General features: G+C 39.9%; 1 protein-coding gene across 1 annotated transcript in view; it reads left to right on the forward strand.

Moving 5' to 3' along the window:
• Positions 1–23536, forward strand: part of BANK1 (B cell scaffold protein with ankyrin repeats 1) — a 163173-nt gene that overhangs the window by 118897 nt on the left and 20740 nt on the right. The window contains exons 8-10 of the mRNA XM_081959076.1: positions 16306–16405; positions 17655–17948; positions 21269–21532. Coding sequence (XP_081815202.1) covers positions 16306–16405; positions 17655–17948; positions 21269–21532 — 658 coding nt within the window. The remainder of the gene's footprint in view (positions 1–16305; positions 16406–17654; positions 17949–21268; positions 21533–23536) is intronic.

Genomic DNA, 23536 nt, shown 5'->3' on the forward strand with positions numbered 1-23536 from the left:
CATGGGGATGGTGCAAAGTGAAAAATAATCATAAATCATTTTTATTCCGATGCTGTTCTACCTTCAAGTGGTCGCTAAATGAACTGTTGTAAGTGGAGGACTACTTGTAATGATACCTATTATTAGAATTGCATGGAATGGCATCTGCCAGAATCTGTGGCTGATAGAGTTGCCTGTGTTTAATGTACCCAGTGCACCCCCAACTTTCACACACCAGAAATGTGATGTTAACTTTTTTGGGGTGGATTTGTGTTATGAGGCACAGCTGTCAGTTAGCAGTGTGCTGTTGGCTCTGAATAGGGCTTAAAAGATGAACTGTTAGTAATTAGTAACTGTAGTATTTGTTACGAATAATATTATTAACATTTGAAATGCCTTCATGATTTTCAGGCACAAACCTATTTTATGTTGAAAAATGCAGTTGTTTCCCCAAATTAGATGGATGTACCTAATGCTTCCTGACTGATCTTCCCATTACATGAAGGGGTCCTTTATATATATATATATATATATATATATATATATATATATATATATATATATATATATATATATATATATATATATATATATATATATATATATATATATATATATATGTGTGTATGTATGTATGTATGTATGTATGTATGTATGTATGTATGTATGTATGCATGCATGCATGTATGTATGTATGTATTTGTGTTACAACCCCTGGTATGCCCAAATTCCAGGTTCAAATCCCAATAAGGGTATGGCTAGCTGATGAGAGCTAAACAGCTTGAAATGGATCTATACTAGTCTCCCTTTATTTATATATCAGCACAAATACAACATACACACACATACACACACACACACACATTATATATATGTGTGTGTGTGTGTGTGTGTGTTGTATTTGTGCTGATAAAATAAAGGGAGACTAGTATAGATCCATTTCGAGCTATTTAGCTCTCATCAGCTAGCCATACCCTTACTGGGATTCGAACCTGGGCTGTATTATACACTAGGCAAGAGTCTTAGCCACTATGCCACAGGCTTCTCCTCCTTTATCAGCTGAGCCAGGGAAATAAGTATGTGTTTGTGTTACAACCCCTGGTATGACCAAATATGGGAGGGAGCTCACTCCTCCCTCTTTCTGTCCTTTCGGCTCATCACAGAAAACCATCCAGGCAGAAACCCATGTTGTTATTTTTAATGTTGCCTTTTTATATTTGTGTTGTATTTGTGCTGATAAAATAAAGGGAGACTAGTATAGATCCATTTCGAGCTATTTAGCTCTCATCAGCTAGCCATACCCTTACTGGGATTCGAACCTGGGCTGTATTATACACTAGGCAAGAGTCTTAGCCACTATGCCACAGGCTTCTCCTCCTTTATCAGCTGAGCCAGGGAAATAAGTATGTGTTTGTGTTACAACCCCTGGTATGACCAAATATTTATTTTATCAGCACAAATACAACACAAATATAAAAAGGCAACATTAAAAATAACAATATGGGTTTCTGCCTGGATGGTTTTCTGTGATGAGCCGAAAGGACAGAAAGAGGGAGGAGTGAGCTCCCTCCCATCTCTTCAGGGTATCTGAAATTACTTCCTGGGAAAACAGAACAAAGTAAAATGCTGTGATGCATTTTCAAACGCATATGAGATCATTTTATAACCACAGACAGCTTGTACACTTCTGTTGTTTATGAGACAGTGATTTAGTGCTAATCAGATTGCATGCTTCAAAATGTTAATTGCTTGACTACGGCGCTTGAGTAGGAAAAAAATGAAAGAAAATTTTCTGTGTGATCCCCACTTTGCTTTCACTTGCCTTGAATGAAATTAGGGGAACCCTTCCATTACTCACCTCGGTGTGTGAGATTCTGTTGACCAAGGGCCTAAAAGGACCATATATTGTGAAGAATATGTGATTCCCACCAACACATGATTTTGTTCCAATTTCTTGTTGTTTTATAAAAGAATGATATCATTTTCTCACTTTCCTCCAATTCACTGGGTCTTCTTCTATGAAGAAAAGTTTCAGGGACTGGGTATGTCTAGTGTAATGAAAAGAAGGACTGGGGGAGACATGACAGCAGTATTCCAATATCTCAGGGGTTGCAACAAAGAAGAGGGAGTCAAACTATTCTCCAAAGCACCTGAGGGCAGGACAAGAAGCAATGGGTGGAAACTAATCAAGGAGAGAAGCAACTTAGAACTGAGGAGAAATTTCCTGACAGTTAGAACAATTAATCAGTGGAACAATTTGCCTCCAGAAGTTGTGAATGCTCCAACACTGGAAGTTTTTATGAAGAGATTATCTAACCATTTGTCTGAAGTGGTGTACAGTTTCCTGCCTAAGCAGGGGGTTGGACTAGAAGACCTCCAATGTTCCTTCCAACTCCTATTCTATTCTATTCTGTTCTTAATTCCAGGAAAAGGGGATGGCATCATATTATGGATTTATTAAATTTAATTTTGACAAGACACTTGGAAAAGCTGAGAGTGCTTTTTTTAAAGGTTAACATAATTGGGAAATACATGAGAAAGATATAGAGCAACAGTCATATAGTCCACAATTTTGTTTGGTTTGGTTTTTATTTGTAACTTGCTATTAGATCGGTCAGGGGTATAAAACTTAAATTTTGGCTTCAGTGTAGCATAGATACATGTCGGTTGAAATCCTAAGATTCTGATTCAGCGTTATTGCTTTTAGGATGCAGAAAACAGGTTTCTTAAGAACTGCAAACTCTCTGCATGGTTTACTTTGTACCGTTGTTTCCCTGAAAATAAGACAGGGTCTTATTTTCTTCCCCCCCCCCCCCCAAATAAGCACTTGGGTTTATTTTCAAGGAGGTATTATTATTATTTTTGAGGTGCAGGAGGTGGTGAGCGTGGTCACCTCATGGCTGCTGCTGTGTCGCAATATTTTCAGGGAGGGCTTATTTTGGGGGAGGGCTTATTTTAGCGCATGCGTGCAAAAGCCCGATTGGGCTTATTATCCAGGGAGATCTTATTTTCAAGGAAATAGGTTAGTGAATGAGAATCATAATAGCCTTGGATGGTGATTTGGTGATATTTCCAAAGTGAACATATTCAGGCATTCATGAGTTTTCCTATTTCTCCCTTTGGGGAAAAAATGGAGGATTAAAAACAATATACTGATAAATAATATGTATTATAATGACATTGATCAACAAGGGTAGATACTAAAATCTAACATTCCCAAATGCTTGCTCCCAGAGACAACTTTCACTCCTTGATGGAAGCAAGTCCATCAAGGGGACATCGGGGGTATTGCTTTGCTTTGCCAACCTTGAAAGACAGGGAAGGGCTTTTGACTATACAGGTAGTCCTCACTTAGTGACTTCTTGTTCAGCAACCATTCAAAGTTACAACTGTGCTCAACAAGAAGACTTATGGCCGGTCCTTGAAGTTGTGGCTGTCGCAGTGTCCCCACAGTCACAGGATCATGATTGGGGCACTTGGCATCTGGCACACAGTTAGAATGGTCACAGCTTCCCACAGTCATATCATTACCACATAAGATCTTCACTGCCAGCTTCCAATAAGTCACGTCAATGAGGAAACCAGCCACCACCTGATGTTGTGCTTAATGACTTCACATGGCATCCTTAACAACCACAACCTGAACTGTCATTGTACACTGAAAGTCGCATTTAATTTCGTTGTACAAGGTGCAATGACAATAAAGTAAACTAAACTAAAAACTCATTAGGAAGGAAGTTGTTGTTACATATAAAATCATGCTGTTCCATAAGATGGGAGAAGGCCCTATTACATAGATGGGGCTCTTTTGGGGACACGACCCTCAGCAGGGCTGCTCTCCCAGATCTTACCTGAGTACTTGATGAATTTTAAGGTTTTCACTTCCCAATCCATCCCCAAACTCTCAGATCCAATTTCTCTATGTCCCCCATCCACAAAACAGTTAGGAGGGGCTTCTGGGGCTTCAGAATTTTTGCTGCTTCCAAAGCCTGGAGAATAATGAATATCATGGATGGGGGATATCATTCCTGAAAACAGTAATTGCCACAGAGCAGGCATGCTTCCTGCATCTCACAAGATGACATAATTTAACTAAAGGCTCTGGAAACACACCCACTCCTCAATGGAATGAGACAACTCACTGTGACCAACTTGGGCCAAGTTACCACAGGAAAATCCAACAAATACAAAGGTTAAATTAATTTCAAGCAAACAGGGGCAAATAATAATAAAATAAAGACAGTGGATCCAGAAATGCAAGAATTACAATAATTTTGACAAAAGCATAGCCACCAATAAAAATAACTGAATGAAACAATTAATACTTAATTAATTAATTGAATTATCCTGCAATGTGTTGGCCATGGCAAGTTATCCTAGAACCCCCTCTCAAAGCAGATGTGAAGGACCACGACACTATGCTGTTTGACAGCTGCGGAGAAGGGATGGGTTGAAAGTAGTCAGGATTGCCAGGCATTGATATCAATGGGAAACTAGTTTGTCACTAAAAAACTTCATGAGAAGTTTTGCTGTGAGGATTTAGAGCAGTAGACTTAGAAGCACATTGGTTCAACGAGTTGCTAATGTAAGAGCCTAGTTCAGAGCACCAAATCCTCATGTGGAAAAATTATTGCTATATAAATCTTAAAAGGAGGCTCTCAAAACTAAGAAAATTAAGTTGTGCTAATAACAATAATTGGGATTTTCAACTGTTTTTCTCTGAAAAGCTGAAAAATACTACTAAATACCTGATGTGCAATTTAGGAAATGTTGTTTTTTGATAACATTTATAAGCATGTATCAATTTTGTAATAGCCCAGTGCTACTATTACGCTATTACAAAATTGTACAGAAATGGATGCTTCTTTGCTTCTGTTAAATCTCTGCTTGAGATGCAGTTTATTTATCTGCTCAGTCAAATAATTCATTTTTGATCATTGGATATTGACAATAATTTGCTGTTGCTTTGGGTCATGAAATAATTCTAATAGCTAGCAATTATAGGAATGTTATTTAATTGTAGGGGGTATGCAGAGAAGTCCCTTCTGCAGCTCATTTCCAAATCAGAGGGTATTAGTTTTTGGTATTTACACTTTTAATAGAAAGTCACATGGTTGTGGATGGTGGTGTAAGATTTTGGTTGTGTAGTCCTGTATGTCATTTATGAATGAAGAAAAGAAATAATCAAAATTGTTTATTCAGAACTGAAACACCCTAATAATTTGAACAGAATTTATTATGCTGTTTTAATATGAAAAGAAATAATAATGTGTGGATATTATCTTCTGATTTTCAAAATTGAGCTAATTCATTATGAGGGACTCTGAGAATATTCAAGATGGGAGTGTTTGGATGTTTAGCAGCCAGAAGAGTTATTCTCACTGGTATTGTAGAAATACATATTATAATCAAATCATTATGCATAAGGAAGAATTCACCAGTGTTCATGTTAAGCAGGAACCAAATCATCAAATGCCAATTATATGTTTGTTAACAATATGAGAGTTAAATTATCCATTATATGCTACCAACTCAATACATTGAAGATCTGAAGGCTATTCAGATCAGCCTTCCATCCTTCTCAGGTGGGTAAAATGAGGACCCAAATTGTTGGGGGGACAATATGTTGATTCTGTAAACTGCTTGGAGATGGCTGTAAAGCATTGTAAAGCGGTATATAAGTGCCATTGCAAGTGCTATTGCTATTCCTACATGCAATAGCATAGATATAGGCTGTTCCTTATGATCAAGAACCTGCATGCAGAAATTGGTTGGAAAAGCCAATAGGAGTGCACTGAAAATAATATGGACACACATTTCCCTACCTGTGGCCTCCAGGTTTCCAAATTTGAAGAGCTAGCTGGCACAATCTATGACAGTTTATAAAAGAAAGACATAGAGGACATATCTTTTCACATAAAACAGGTACATATCAGAGGTGAGTTTCTGCCGGTTTGCCCTGGATCAGGCAAACCATTAGTAGCAGTGGTGGAAGGCTCTGCCCACTTGCCTGGATGCTTCTGCGCATGCACAGAAGCTTCAGCACATACACAGAAGCATCATATGAGCACACAAGCGCGCACACGAGTGAAGCGATAGTAAAATTAATTGAAACTGACCACTGGTACATATTCTAACATGTTAAAGTACTGCAAGCCAGTAAAAAACTTGCTCAACTCAACCAAGTTGTCATGGCCCCATTGGAGCCCAGTTGGGAGAAGAAGGAGGAGTTTGAACTGGGACCATCTGGCAGGGAGGGCACATCTCCCTTGGCATATTTGGAGAAACCAGGAGCTGAGGACAATGTTGTCCTGGACCCCTCAGGCACTGGGAGAGGTTACTGACCAGATAGAGAGGTGACTACCAGCACAGACACAAGGTAGGATTGGCTGCTGACAGGCAGTGGTGCCGATAGGCAACAGATCTCCTCTGTTGATGAACAGCTGTGCCCTCTACTCAATCCAAGGGCAAGGAGAGTGGAGCAAAGGAAATTCCAGAGAAGAACTGCAAGGCTACTCGGGAAGAGGCCACACTACCCTTCCTCACAAGGAACACCTGGAGTGGAGTAACCTAAGGAGAAGTCATGAGGAGTTAGTCTTTGCCAGGAACAATTGTTTGCTTTGGCTTTACACTCCCTCGGCTTTGACTCGTGCCTGTTGCTGTTTGCCTTGCCTTGCTTCAAAGATTGCTCTTCACCTTTTGTCTTGGCCCTTGCCCTTGTTTTGTGGACTGCTTTTGGCCTTGGATCTTTTCTTTCCCCTGAAGACTGCCATTGTCCTGTGCCTGGACTCTGCCTTGTGGACTGGAACCAGACGTGGTATTCATCAGGTTCTGACCAGTTCTGGAGAACTGCTAGCGGAAATTTTGAGTAGTTCAGGGAACCGGTAAATACCACCTCTGACTACCCCTGCCCCCATCTATTTTCTGCCTTCCGAGTCCCAGCAGATCGGGAGGGAATGGGGATTTTGCAGTATCCTTCCTCTACCACACCCACAGAACTGGTAGTAAAAAAAAATGAATCTCACCACTGGTGGGGAGGGAGTGGAGATTTTACAGTATCCTTCCCCTGCCACCAAGCCAAACCACACTCACCAAGCCATGCCCACAGAACCAGTAGTAAAAAATTTGAATCCCACCATGACTGGAAACCTGGATCTTACCCTGTGAGTGTGTTCCTACTCTGTGGACTTTATTTGTAGTATCTGGGCTATTTGGGGAACTGAAGGTGGCTGCCTTCAGGGTAGCTCAGGGTAGAGGCTTACCAGTTGTTGGAGGGCCATTTGTTGAGATAAATAAAGGAATCTGTAGAGGCCTGCCTTGCCTTGACCACTTGGGTCATAACACAACTTTAAACCTCTTATCCAAGATTCAGAATATCTTACAGTCCCTATAGAAAATACAGTTTCAGCTTTGGGACTCAGGCTGTTAGCTATCAAAACGTTACCGACAGGACACAGTTTGTTTACATACTACTGCTACTACTACTACTACTACTACTACTACTACTAATAATAATAATAATAATAATAATAATAATAATATAGATTTTTAAAATGCTGCAATGCACAAGTTGTTAATTATCATGAGCTATAGGTTGTTTCTATGGCCAAGCATTGCACAAATATCTGCACGGAGCATGAGATTCTTCAGCTTCTTGCAAAATGATGATCAAGTCCGTGAACTGTTGTATCAAGACCATCTTTTTTGAAGGTCACATCAGGAAAGTAGAGCTAAAAGTAAAATACAAGAGCACCACCTTATGGTTTTAACCAGATTTATCTAAAATCTTTGGTCCTGATTATGACTGCATTCCATTTTGTCTAACCATACAAAGCACTCAGACCGCAACAAAACACAGCAAAAAAAAAAAAGTGGATCATCACCATCCTCATCATTGAAATCCCTTGTTTTCTCTATTCATGTAAATATAATTTAAGAAAGAAAACTTTTGCTTGGAATCAAACTTTATTTCATACTTTACAATCATATTTCATAATTTAAGGGGATTGGAAACACAAAGGAGGAGGTGCAATTCTAATTATCTAACCAAAGCAAGACGACATGTGTCCCATATTGACTTATAGTTTTCAGCTATAAATCATCTTCTGCAGTAGTGTGGGCAGCCTCAGTAATAGAGTAGCATAATAATTACAATCAACAGTGCTTTGATTTCTAATTTGGCTGAGAATTTTCTGGAAGCTCATATCAGAAGCTAGTGATGAATGGGATTTAAAGTCCTAGAAACATTAGTGTAGCTTGTGTGGCTTGTGCACTCCCCATTTCTGATAACGCCAGGTTCAAATTCTCTCCATCATAGCATTTTATATACATTAATTATGGATAAAGAATGAATTATGAATCTTGTTAATAAAGAAAATCAGAAATATTTGCAGGGCTGCTAAATAGCAATGCTCAAAATATGTGCAACAACAACAACGTTACAGTAATTTGGAAGTGCAGAGAAAGAAATGTCATGATATCCTGGCACAAGAGTTCTAAAAGGAAATAAATACCATGTTTCGATCCAAAAATCTAAGCTTTTTGTCCTTTATAAATGCAATTTCCATTCAATTGTATTGTTGATCTTCCTGATTGTACTGTACAGAGAAAAATCTTCCCTCATCCCCCCCAAAAAATTATGTGAGTCTTCTACCTTTACATTTGAAATTTGGCGAGAAGGCATCTGCTTTTCCTGCTCCAAGCAGTAAAGCTTTAAAAGCAATGATGAGATTTTCCTTCTCGTGTTATAAAAAGTTTCTCTTGTATGATGGAAATATTACTAGCCTGGGGAACAACCTGGGGAAGGGGAGGGGAGGGGAGAGGGAGGGAGGGAGGAAGGAAGCAATTATTTCCATATTCCTTTTGTTAACAAAGACATTTTGAGGAAGAGGAGACGAGTTATTAGCAATATTATGTTCATTTTCTGATTAAAAGAATGACCATTCCAGAATAATTTGTGGCTCTGACAACATTGCTGTAGGTAGATACACCTTTGCTATATCTGCTCCTATGTCACAAGAGTCAATAATCGGTAATGTAAGTGGGAATTATTGAAAAGGGGAGATGTCATTGCAATATTAATTTGGAAAGGTCATCCTTGGATTCTAATATCATTTGTAACTATTTGAATTGTTGTGCCCAGGGTGTCTTTGACAGGAAATGGAAGATAGTCCATTTCTCTATCATTAGGGGTGCATTTACCAATTAGTCATGCCTACCCACTTCCATCTGCATAAGAGCATCAATCTCTGGCTAAAAAGGGAATTGTTTCCTGCCAATAGGGTTCTTCACTTCTTAAATAGTATAATACTACCTCGTATTTGGAGGTAGTACTATATTGTGCAAACCCTTGGCCACCTTGGGAATGCAGTTTAGAGGAATGGGGAGCACATCAAGTAACAAAAGTAGATATTTAATCCTCCTAAAGTTCAATGAAGCTCCTAATAACATAAAGATGTTTTGTGTTGTTGGAATAAATGTCCATCTGGGCTCAGTTCCAAGTGGGAGAAAAGCCACTGGATTCATGGAAGTTGCTTGGGGGAAAAAGGTTTATTGATGAACAGGACCACATGCCTTGAAGATCTTGGGTGAAGAAAAAGGGAAGAGATGCTGAGAGTGCCTGGGTTTTATGCCCTCTCTGGGCTTTTGAAGTTGAGCTTGTATTCTGATTGGTTGTCAGAGTCCCATGGGGCCATGGAAGGGTAACATTGTAGGTTGTGTTTTGAGTCCCAAGTTGGGTTGAGCCTTGTTGGGTGATGTAATTTCCCCAGGTGCCATGTGGTGACTTCTATTGCTAGATGGGTAGAGGGCTAATCCTACCTTTGTTGGATCTTGGGTGAGGGCATTTGCCTATGTGTAGAATCTTTATCTCTTAAGTGTGAACATCTGCTGTGGTCTATTGAGAAGGGTGGGGGCTGTTAAGAGTGAGTCTGCCTTCCTGCCTAAAAAAAATGTTTCTCCATTTCTCATCCAGGGAAATATAACATTCTGCCTTTTTAATATTTCCTAGATTATTTCATTTTTCTAGGAGAGGGGTGGATGCTAACTTCCTACAGTGTACTGTAAACTCAAACAACTCCTTGGTTTTTTTTAAACTTAGAATATACAATACAATATCATACCTTTCCTAGAAAAGTGGAATCTCAGATTTAAAAATGGCCCTGCAAACATATGAATGTATGACTGGTTACATTGCAAACAATTTCTGAGGCTATGATATGATCTACATTCCTCTTATTACAGAACTTTATACTTTAAAAAATAGACTGTTCAACATAAGAACCCTAGACCTCATCAGGACCAATAAGTCTGCTCTGTGCCAAATAATTTAGCCTGTAACATCCTTCCTGCCCTTTACACACTTCAATTATCTTCAAAGCCTAGCAACTACAAGTAGCATTCTGACATAGAGTACTTGCTGAAATATCTGCTGTTGAAGTGCATTTAGCATGCCATTTAGAATATTTCATTAGGGACAAGCTTCTTGTAATAAGCAAGTGTTTCCCTAATATAAAGGTGAGTCAGGGTCATGCTAGACAATGAGATTTGGTCTCTATGGTTGCCATTTTGCTTTATCATGCTTTGTGGTATTTCCCTGCTTGAAAAGATCCACATTGGGCATTGTAGTATTGTGGAAAAGCTAGGAAGGCATAAAATTGCCAGCAACATAAAATGCATCCGAAATCAATTCCTATTCCTATTTAGTATGTCTGAAAAGTTGTTGTTGGAATAAATGGATGAAGGACTGCAATGAAAGTTGCCTTAAGCTTCTAGATGAATAAGCAGCATATATGTCAAGTGCAAGAGAAGCAGTCAGTGGTCAGGATCAAAAGCAGCAGAAAGTACTTACAGCAAAGTCATTAAGCAAAAGCACTGTCAATATTCCAAGGAAATGAGACATATTGGCATTTAAGGTCCTGAAGTTTCTATTTCTGGCAAAGATCAAGGTTTTCAAGAAATAAGACAAGGTTTCAAGGTCAGGCTAAAGAAATGTTCTAACATTTGACTGATGTGAAGTAAAGATATTTATATTGAAATCTCCTGTCTCTTACCCGTAAAGAACCAGTGCTAATTAAAATCTTTTTTTTTTTTTAGAAATTGAGCAAATCCATCATTATTCACAAGTAGACTAATACTTCCGAGGCATTCTTCCACAGAGTCCATTTTTCCTCTCTGCTATTTGGCTCTTTATATCTCTGTTCTTGTATGACAAAAACCATATCTTGGCATCTGAATCATGTCTAGGATTGGAGAGTTGGGGCAGTAAAGTGTTGCATCTTAATACAGTATAACAGGATAGAAGACTTTGTTCAGTTCCTTCAATCCCATTTTCTCAGTGTGGAAGAGAACTCCTTTATAAGGTCCAAAACTTACATCTTTCAACCCTTTGAACCAAAATAGTTTACAGGAAAAAAATGTGACCTTCAGAAAGGATGGTCTCGAATCGATGCCATCGAAATAAGGGAGGGGAGCAATCCTCTGAAGTAGAATTGCACTGAAAAATGTTGAGAATAATAACTGTTTAATTGTACTATGCGGCCATTTCAAAAAGCAAAATACCTTGAGCCAATCCTGAGGTGTTTTCAGCTATGCCTGAACGTATTTTGAGCCCCAGAAAATTAAAGTTATTAGAGCTACACAATCAGATAAATGACTCAACAGCATTAAAGAAGGATGCAACTTAATAGAGCCTGAGTAAACAGCATTGGGGAGATTATTTATATATTTACAAATATATTTCTGGCTCTTAATCATTTTACTGTATTAAACAATGTACCTTTTGTGTTACATTGGGCCAGAGGTAGGTTGCAGCTGTTTCAGCCCAATTCAGCCAAAACCGGTAGTGGAAGTCAGGCCTGGGTCGCAGAACCAGCAGCGACCCAAGCCTGCCACGCCCCCTAACCAGTTCCCTTGCCACTGCTGGGCTGCTGCCATTTTGGATTTTAGTAACTGTGCATGAGCAGTTCACTGTAAATTGTTCTGCGCATGCGCGCAGAACAATTTACATTGAACAGCACACGTGTTCTGCACTGGTTACAAACCAGTAGTAAAACAACCGGTTTTTGTTGCTTATGTAAAACAACTGGTTTTTGTTGCTTATGTAAAACAACCGGTTTTTGTTGCTTATGTAAAACAACTGGTTTTTGTAGTAAAACAATGCAGCAACCCACCCCTGCATTGGGCCCTTATAAATGTATCAAAGAATGTAGTCAATAGTATTTTTTTAATTTACTTTTTTCCCTTACCATCATACAAGATATAAACAATATAGAGTACAGCAGTTGCATAGTCCTGTATAGCAATTTAGCTGCATGTTAATTGTAAGCTAATTTGAATAACCAAAGAAGAGAAGCACATTCATAGACAATAGTTCCATCAATAGTTACTAATATCCATCTATAGAGTATGTCTGAGTTCAAAGCAGAATAATAATCAACAATGGGAAAATTGCTGAAGAAACTCGATTAATCGTTGTGGAAAATAAGCTAAGGGACTAGATCTGTATTGCACTAAATGTTGCCTTCTACGTGTATCGCTACTGCAATTCTCAGATTTCCTAGTTACAGTTCCCAGTGTTTACATTGTTTGGGAATTCTGGGAGTTACATTCCTGGGTGGATGATGCAAAACGCTGTTAGATGAATCAAGATATTTTTCTATATGAATGAGCCAATTATATGAGGTCTCAGTAGCAAAAATATGCCAATCTTAAGAACAGATCAGTGACCCATCTGGACCAGCATTCTGTCCTATAATGTGGATACTTTATGTTCCTAAACACTAACAAAATAGTGATTGCCTTCTTTCACTTTTGCTCCCTAGCACTGATGATCTTGCTTAAATAAATTTACTTAGAGCAGACCTTTCAAAAGAGAAAAAAGCTGAAGTTATAGCTACGCTTCTGCCAAACAAAACATTATAGGAGAAGTCACATATGAACATCGTACACCAAGGGTGTCAAACTGGATTTCTTCGAGGGCCAGATCAGCATTGTAGTTCTCCTACTGGCTATCGGAGGGAGATGGGACAGACACCTTCTGAAGCACCCTGCTGGTCAAAATAGGGCATGGCACCCTGTTTTTTGGCCTGGGCAACCTCCTGCAGCACTTTGCCAGACAAAACGGGTGCAGGAGGATATGTGCTCCCCCATTCCCCATTTTTGCTGCCAGTGGCACTGCAGCTAGTCCTTCGCTATTTCCAGGCTGGCCAGATTTAAGCAACCTGAGGTCCGGATATGGCCCACGGGCCTTAGTTTGACACCCCTGTCTTACACTATCTGAACTGAAAAATAACTTGCTGTTGTTATCAATCAAATATTGAAAATTTTGCAATGATTATATACTCCTATGTAATACTTTTATACAATAAAAAATTCAAGTGTGTGAAAAGTATAGAATTGTAATTTAAAAATACCACAAAAATGCTAAATGAATCTTTTTTTTAAAAAAAAAATTCTCATTACTTGACGTAAGCTTCTTCCAAGAAGAAATTCTTTGCCATTTTATGTTAATATGATAGAACAGTGCAAACACTGGGAAAAAATGTACCTCAGATATAAATTAAATTACATTTGTTGTCCTGTCTCTAATTTAATTTTAAATTTTTCCCCAATATAAGCATTTTGGATTTATAGCTTTAAATTCATTTTGCCAATATCGTTATATTTCCTTTTATTATTTGTGAAAGCAATTGTGCAAAAGCATCTGCAGTTATTTGAAATCCTGTGCAGTAAAACAGATGGTCACATATGATGAAAACCTATATCTCATTTCAAGCATTTGGCAATGGAAGCATAGATTGGATCTATGCATTGACATTAAAAATTGCCAAGGAGCTAAACCGAGTTTGCAATAGCTCTTCAAAATAATATTTTTTTTAAAAAACCAAACTTTTATCAACAATTTTGTGTGATTCAACTCTGAGACTTATATACTTACAATAAGTCTTACTCCCCACCCCCACCACATGCTGGGAGGGGGGGAAAGGCCTATTTTTCGTTGGTAAGGTTGAAGGAAGGAAGTTTCTGTAGAAACGGGAAAGAGCATGGGCTTTAGAAACATTGAAAAAGATGTGAGCATCTCAGATAAGAGAGAAAACTGTCAATCAGTTGAATTAATTTTCTCTGACTGCAAAAACAAATTTGGGGAAATGCCCTGATGCCATCCTCTTTAGATTACTATTTGAGCGTCATGGTTTATCAAAGAAAAGACAATGTTTTGCCATTGTTTGTTTTTGTTGCCAATCATGCATTTGGAATAAAATAATGGGAAATAAAGGTAGATACAGACAGGGATGGACTTCAAAAATTTCAGCAACAAAGGGTTCTCTGCTTAGTTCAGTGTTTCTCAAACTTGGCGACTTTAAGTCCTGTGGACTTCAACTCCCAGAATTCCCCAGCCAGCTATGCTGGCTGGGGGATTCTGGGAGTTGAAGTCCACAGGACTTAAGTCGCCAAGTTTGAGAAACACTGGCTTAGTTGCTGGATGAGCGTGGCCATGGTGGGCGTGGCCTAGTCAGCCTCCTGCACCATGGCAGGGGGGCGTTTTCACCTTTCCAGGTTCAGAGGTTTTCCTCGAGTCTCTGGGAAAGCGAAAGGTTCCTCTCCCAGGTTCTAGAGGCCTTCCGGGAAGCCCATTTTCCCCCCTCCCCAAGCCTCCACGTGGGCCCTGCACTTATCTCGCATCCAAAATGGGATGCGTGGAGACTCCTGGGAGGGACATGATGGGGTGGCAGGGGTGGGCATGGTGGGTGGGGCCAGTCAGAGGTAGCCCTAACCCAAACCAGCCACAATGTTAGCTACGGGTTCTCCCAAGCCCAGGTGATATGAGCCAGCAGTGTGCAGCAGCTGCCAAAAAAGCCAACACAGTCCTAGGCTGCATCAACAGAGGGATAGAATCAAGATCACGTGAAGGGTTAATGCCACTTTATAATGCCTTGGTAAGGCCACACTTGGAATACTGCATTCAGTTCTGATCGCCACGATGTAAAAAAGATGTGGAGACTCTAGAAAGAGTGCAGAGAAGAGCAACAAAGATGATTAGGGGACTGGAGACTAAAACATATGAAGAACGGTTGCAGGAACTGGGTGTGTCTAGCTTAAGAGAAAGAAGGACTAGGGGAGACATGATAGCAGTGTTCCAATATCTCAGGGGCTGCCACAAAGAAGAGGGAGTCAAACTATTTTCCAAGGCACCTGAGGGTAGAACAAGAAGCAATGGGTGGAAACTAATCAAGGAGAGAAGCAACTTAGAACTGAGGAGAAATTTCCTGACAGACCGAACAATTAATCAGTGGAACAGCTTGCCTCCAGAAGTTGTGAATGCCCAAACACTGGAAGTCTTTAAGAAGATGTTGGATAGCCATCTGTCTGAAACGGTATAGGGTTTCCTGCCTAGGCGGGGGGTTGGACTAGAAGACCTCCAAGGTCCCTTCCAACTCTACTATTGTATTGTATTGCAGCAGCCCACCCCTGGATGCAGACTAGATAACCTGAATGTATTTCCCCAGGAAATCAGTGGGATCTAAACTTAGCATATTGAGCCTAGATCTACTCCCGATACATGACATGATGCCACCGTGGCGACACGAGTGTGACACCCCTCATCTTGCCCAATCTATACCCAATAGGTTGTGGATTTATGCCTATGGAGATGGACAGGTGACAGCAAAGAAAGGTTTAGAATTTTATTTTAAAGCTCATGCTGCTTTTCTGTTTGAAATCAATGACCAAGGCAGCTAGCAAAAGAGATTTCATACACAGTAATCCAACCCAGCAGCAATAAAAGAAGAACAACACCAGCAAGAGATCAAATAAAACCAGCCGAAAAATGTAAGATAATTTTTATGACAGTTTGAAATGCTGACTCAAAGACACTAAATAAATAAATACCAGGTATTCTTCAGCAAGCACATCCTAATTGAAAAATTGCAGGCTGATAACCAACTGCCATTTATCAGTTTTAAAAATAAAGAAGAAAAGTAGTCTAAGGAACAGCATAGATTTTCTCATCTCCTAATTGGTAATAACTACCAATATTGCTCCAAAATCCGATGAGCTCATGTTAAATCCCATGTAATTGTACTCAGAACAGGTGTTCCTAAAGCATGGCCAAGAGCATCACTAAACAGCTGCTAAAATTCTTCTACCTCTCTCTTCTAAAGAAAGGATTGTGTGGATTAAATTCATCTATGATCATATTAGGTGCTGGAAGAAAAGGATAAATAGTTGGAGATGGCTTCCAGCATTGTCTTCTGCTATATGACCTCCAGCTGTTGCTGTTATCTGATACCCTCAAGTGCTGCTTGACTTTTTCTATCCCCCATCCAGATAAGTGAAGACAAAAACACAAGGGATGAGAAGGAAATAAAAGCTGAGGATGACACTTATGTGTCTATGATGAGATCATATTCTCATTCTAATGGACTTGGTAAGTTTCTAAAATGGAACATTCACTATTCATTTATTATAATATTTTTTTAAAGTTTAATTCTCAATTCAATTTCAATTTATTAAATTTATAAACCGCTCCCTCTCCCCGAAGGGACTCGGGGCGGTGTACAATCAAAAGTTAAAATACCATATACATAAAAAACATCAAAACCCCGTAAAAATGAATTACATAAAAATCTATACAGTAATAATAAAATTAAAACAACATTAAAATCTACCCCAGAAATTTAAAATAACTGCCAGGAGGATTGGAGAATAAAACTATAATTGGGCCAGGCCAGCTAATTGGAACAGGTGGGTCTTGAGTTTCTTGCGGAAGGAGCAGAGGTCAGTGGTGATTCTAATATCGGCGGGGAGGTCATTCCAGAGGGCTGGGCCCATCACAGAGAAAGCCCTACTCCTGGGCGCCGCCTGCTGGCATTGCTTAGTGGACGGCACCCGGAGGAGTCCCTCCCTGTGAGAGCGAATTGGTCGCAGGGATGTATGGGGTAGGATGCGATCCCATATTCTTCTATAATGTTGTTGAAAGTATACTGTACATCAATACAATTTGTATGTATTACTTTCCCAGAGATTGAGTTAATTCCAGTATATATGGTAGCCATTTCTCCACAGTATTAATAGGCATTCCAAATGTTTTAAATTTTAGGAAAAGTCTTAAGTGACTTAAAGAGTGTGGAAGAGAACATGCCTAACTATGCTCCCTCCGTTTATGCTTTTCTTCTTGCATTTGAGTAATCAGTGATGCAGTCCATAAAGTGCAGAATTCTCAATAACTCGCATTTTTCTCCCAATGGCAAAATTTATCCCTGTTAAAGACTGTGAATTGATAGGTTGGCAATCTAGTCTATTAAAAATAAACAGGCACAGCTGCATAACTTATTGCTCACCATACTCTTGCATTTGTCCTACTGTGCCATCCAAAATTGGACAGGTTAGGGAAGAAGTAGAATGTTGCATTTCCAGAGTCATTTAACGTCACATGTTTGTCTATGTTGTTTAGAAATGTCACAAATTAATTAGAGCCTTTTCTATTCTTTGATAAATATTTTAGATGGTTCTTCACTGAAGTTATAGATGTGACAGCTTTCCGCTATACTATATTCATTCATGAAAGTTTAATTAGCATTGTGACTGTTTCTCTGGAGAAATCTGTAAGAAAATGTAAAATGCTTCCAGATGGTTATTTTAAATGAAAGAATAACGTATTCTCCCAACATTAACAGGCAGCCCAAGCATAGAAGAACCACCTGGAGCCTGTTTGGAAATCCAGAAGAAGAAAGGGATGAATGCTGATGCGGAACTGAAAGAATATAATGAGGAAGGAATGGTAGAAAAAGAAGAAGGAAATAAATTAGAAGAAAATACATGTCACTTGAGAAATAGCTTGTATAGTAGCATGCTTAGGGATGCCCCAGAAGCAAAGAGTGAAAATGTCAGCTTCTCAGAGGGGCCACCCTTGCCACCCCGAAATCAATTTCTTGCCAGTAAACAAAGTGAATTTTTCTACTTGTATTCAGGTATAGACTCACGGAATAACACAAAACATTTATAACAAAATTACAAAAAATATTCAAGATCCCGGCTACATCAGATCAAAACCATATGTATTTCCCCCATTCTCTGCTGCATAGTGTCTAATCCAGCAAACTAATAAATTAATTAGCAGGCCAGGAAGAAGACCATATTCCAGGGCAGCTTCCTAATTATTTCTATCAATTCTGTGTTTGTGTTCTGGAGTTTGATTCGGTTACAGTGGTGGGATTCAAATAATTGAACAACCGTTTCTCTGTCCTAATGACCAGCTGGGTAGGCGTGGCTCGGTGTTCCATGTGGCTGGGTGGGCGTGGCCAAGTCAACATCACTCACATTGATGGGAACTTCCCCTTAGCTGTTGCAATGTAATAAGGGTTAACCGGAGAGGCAGTTTCTGTAAGCAGGGCAATAAAGATTAGGCTAGAAACAACACCAGAATGTTTCCTTCCTGCCTTCCTTACAGGATTAGCCCTGTAAAGTGGAAAAAAACCAAAATGAGATTTCTTCCAACAACCGGTTCGCCGAACTGCTTAGAAAGTTAACAACTGGTTCTCCCGAATAGGTGCAAACCGGCTGAATCCCACCACTGATTCAGTACCATTGTCCTATCCCCATTACACTTATTGATATGTCTTATAGCAGGGGTGTCAAACTCAGGGTCCAGTGGCCAGACCTGGCCCACGGGGTGCTTAGATCTGGCACAAGGGCTGCCCTGGAAACAGCAAAGGACTAGCCCACTGTCAGCAAAAATGGAGCTTGGGAGGACTGCATGAAGCCCTCCCGAGCTCCGTTTTCAGCTGCAACGGCCTCCTGCAACCCTCTGCCAGTGAAAATGACGCTCGGGGGGGCCACAAGCGCTGGAGCCATCACAAAGGCCCCTGACATGAGTGACATTGAGCTGGCCATGTCCACCCTGGCTATGACCACTCAGCCTCTCCCCCCCAAGGTCAAACATATCCCTGTTGCGGCCCTCAATGAAACCTCTGTCCTATAGGATCCTGAAGGGAATGCTCTTGCATTGGAATAGGAAAGAGCTAGCTGTTGTATTTATAGGAATTCATTCAAATATTCACAAGAATTAACAGATTAGCAGAGTTGGAAGGTGCCTTGAAGGTCATCTAGTCCAACCCCCTGCCCAAGCAGGAGACCCTACATCTGTCACCCCGTAACCATGCCCAATTTTATGACCCATTTTTGTATCAGTCATGGGAAGGCCACAATCATTAAGCAAACATTTTTCACAACCCTGTGAGGTAGATTGAGCTAAGAGAGTGACTGGCCTAAAGACACACAGTCAGCTTTCATGGCTAAGGCAGGATTTGAACTCATGGTCTCCTGTTTTCAAGTCTGGTACCTTAACTACTAACTAGACCAAACTGACTCCCTTTGGCCTTTCTAGATCAAATTTGGTTTCCTCTCAGAGTCTTAAAAGAACCCTGACTATTTCTATAAGTTTGTCTGCACTGATGGAAGATGGAATTAAAAGGCTACTGGGAAGAATCTGCCATGGTTTGCTATAATACCAGATTTGCACATGGCTGCATTGTGCTTGAACAAATTTGTGCAACAACTTGAAGCAGTTACATCCCAAAGATGAAACCAAATCCCTCTGAATTCCTGCTGAATAAATCAGTCTAATTATGCAGAGTTTCCGGGGAAACATCAAGGTAGTTAGTAAAACTTACCATTTTAGAAACTTTCATCTTTGGAAAAGTATCTGTAATTAGTCATCTTTCTTTTTGGGGAGACCAATTTGAAAAAGGCTCTGTAAAATAGTTGAAATATCAACTGGATTCATCCCTTGCTCTTTCAGGGGGGGGGGAGGAAATAGTGGTGTGAGTCCCACTAGAAGAGTTCAGAGATCAAGTTATCAGAGTTAGTAGAGCATGAATAAAAAAGGAATTTCAGCTTTTTCTTCTGCCATCCCTACCATACCCAGCTATGGGCCTCAGGGAGCACCAAAGGTAATTAACAAACTGGGACTGTTGGCCAAAGGGACTAATCAAACAGAACAATATGCCTGCTTCATTTTATTCTTGAGGATCTAATATCACACCAGCAGAATTTCTACCTCTTGCTCACCCCCGGGCTATTTTTATGACTTTTACTTCCTGGGTAGATCTTTTGAAACTTCCATTAAAATGATGAAGAATAATGAGATGTCTATATTGTTCCTTAAATGTTCAAAACATAGATTATAATTCCCATTTTGATTCCAGTAGAAACTCAGATGTTGTAGCTTAAAGAAAACTATTTTTGACATGAGGAATTTACAAAGCTAGCTATAGATCTTTTTGTAACATAGAAGCAATAGATATATGATGGATGGATAGATAGATGGATGGATGGATGGATGGATGGATGGATGGATGGATGGATGGATGGATAGATAGATAGATAGATAGATAGATAGATAGATAGATAGATAGATAGATAGATAGATAGATAGATAGATAGATAGATGATAGATAGATAATAGATATAGATAGATAGATAGATAGATAGATAGATAGATAGATAGATAGATAGATAGATGATAGATAGATAGATAGATAGATAGATAGATAGATAGATAGATAGATATATGATGGATGGATGGATGGATAGATAGATAGATAGATAGATAGATAGATAGATAGATAGATGATAGATAGATAGATGATGGATGGAGAGAGAGAGAGAGAGATGATAGATGGATGGATGATGGGTGGGTGGGTGGGTGGGTAGGTAGGCAGGTAGGTAGGTAGGTAGGTGGGTGGGTGGGTGGATGGATGGATGGATGGATGGATGGATGGATGGACGGAGAGGCAGGCAGGCGGAAGGATGGATGGATGGATGGATGGATGGATGATAGATGGATGGAGAGAGAGATGGTAGATGAATGGATGGATGGGTAGGTAAGCAGGCAGGCAGGCAGGCAGGCAGACAGATAGATAGATAATACATAGACATGAAATGCATGCATACCAATCATTATTATTTAGCAGTTGGGATTAGCAACCCATTTGTTAAACAAAGTGGTTATTAAATGAAACCATGACTATGGTTATGATCTTAAGTCCGCTTTCCTTTGCTTTATAGACCTGTGAAGGTTGTAAATGTGAGGATTGGTCAAAAAGTTATTTTTTTCATTGTTTGTTGTAACTGCAAACTGTTCACTAAACAAAGTAGTCAGTAAATGAGGGTTACATATGCATAATAAAAGATCTACCATCATTACAAAGGTCCACCTTAGTGGACGTAGGTCAAACCTTTCATTCAGACAATGTGTTTAATAACATTCGTGTCATTCTGTTGGTTTCAGCCTTGAATAAAGTGGAAGGCCAAGTGGAAAATAAGGGGACAGAGAGAGAGCCTGAGATAAATGGTTTTTCTGATGAAAGAGATGAGGAAGATCCATACACTTCTGCTGTGGTAAATGATGGTGTGTATGATGCTATTATGGAGAACAAACTTCAAGAGCAAAGGAAAGATGGTAGATCTTTTATTATGCATCGGCCACCTGCACCTGCCCCACGTCCTTTGTCTGCTGCTGTGAAAGAGGAGGGCACTTCTTACATAGCTCAAGGTAAGACTCATTGGCATTCAGTCTTCAAACGCTTTGATGAACTTTTGCTGGAAATAAACTTCCACTTGTTTATTTCTGACCATCTGTCAGACTTCATTTCAAGCACCGTAATATATCTTGACTTTCCAAACACTTCAGCCCACATTCAGCAACTTGCTTATAGAAGCACCTCACAGACGCAAGACAGCCAGATGTTCTTGCAGACAAAATGGAAGTCATTGGGGTAGGCAGAAAACCTGCCTATTACCGAGCACAGAAATCAAGTCCAGTTCCAGAGGTATAAAGAAGGTCCCACATCTAGCAAAATTTACAGCACAAATAGGCAAATCGGTGCTCCCAAAATGTTTTAAACTTTGATACTTATTAATTCATGCTAGTAGCAATAGCAACAGGACCCTGTTTCCCTGAAAATAATACCTCCCCAGATAATAAGCCCAATTGGGCTTTTGAGTGCATGTGCTAAAATAAGACCTCCCCCAAAAATAAGCCCTCCCTGAAAATATTGCAACACAGCAGCAGCCATGAGGTGAGCACGTTCACCACCTCCTGCACCTCAAAAATAATAAGACTTCCCTGAAATTAAGGCCAAGCACTTATTTCAGGGGTCAAAAGAAAATAAGAACCTGTCTTATTTTCAGGGAAACATGGTATATACCACTTCACATTGCTTTACAGCCCTCTCTAAGTGGTTTACAGAGTCAGCATATCATCCCAACAATCTGGGTCCTCATTTTACGCACCTTGGAAGGCTGGAAAGTTGAGTCAACCTTGAGCCTGATAAGATCTGAACTGCTGAATTGCAGGCAGCCAGCAGTCAGCAGAAGTAGCCTGCGCCACCGTGGCTAATTAAAGTAACCAATGGCAAGGGAAACTGCTTAGAGAGGGTTGTAAAGCTACAGTGCTTTACAAAGCAGTATATAACTCTAAGTGCTATTATTAGATGTACTTTTGAGGATAATTATGCCCATTTATCTATCATGATAAACTGTGATGCCACCATTTGATTTTTTAGCAAGGAAACTACTGTTCATCTGTGGGTTGAAGGAAGCCAAGATGATAATCCTCTGACTGATTTCTCATATTTAACTTGCATAGCACATGGAGACCAGTTCAGGAAAGGGGAAATATGCAACTACCACATGCACAGACACCCATTTTGGGGAGAGAGGGGTTTTTATTTCAGTCCACCAGATTGCAGTCCACAACTGTTCCTTCGGTAGACAGCTATATCATTATCCTTTTTGTTATTGTTTATAATCTACGTAGAATAAATACAGTTAGTCCTTGACTTATATACACAATTGAGCCCAACATTTAAGTTGTTAAGTGAGATGCTTTTATTACGTTTTGACCCATTTTCCGACCTTTCTTGCCACAGATGTTAAGTGAAACATTGCAGTTGTTAAATTAGTAACACAGTTGTTAAGTTAATCTGGATTCCCCATTGACTTTGCTTGTTCGGAAGGTCACAGAAAGGGGATCAGGGCACCATGACCATCATAAATATGAGCTAGTTGCCAAGCTTCTGAATTTTGATCACGTGGTCATGGGGATACCGTAATGGTCGTAAGTGTGAAAACCGGTCTTAAGTCACTTTTTTCAATGCCATTGTAACTTTGAACGGCCACTAAGTGAACTGTTGTAAGTCGAGGACTACCTGTATTGTATGATATAGCAATATCTCATCAAGGTCCAATCAACTCTACATCCACTAGAGTCAGAGGTGGCATTCAGCCAGTTCAGACCGGTTCACCCAAACCAGGAGCGGGGCAAGACGTCCTTGACTCTCTGAGAGTCCCAACCGCCCCAGCTTTTTGCCGTTCTATTTAGGCACATTTTTGAGGCAGGGCACATGCGCGGAAGGCACATACATGAGCAAAGCGCACACGCAGAAGGCCAGGTGCCTGTGTAGAAGGGGCTCATGGACAAAGAGAGCAGGCGTACATACGGCGAACCAATCAGTGACGTGCAGTCAGGTGAGGCAAGTGAGGCACAGCCTCCCCA

The sequence above is a fragment of the Natrix helvetica genome (genome assembly GCF_964273705.1).
Source record: "Natrix helvetica genome assembly, chromosome: 7".
NCBI lineage: Eukaryota > Metazoa > Chordata > Lepidosauria > Squamata > Natricidae > Natrix > Natrix helvetica.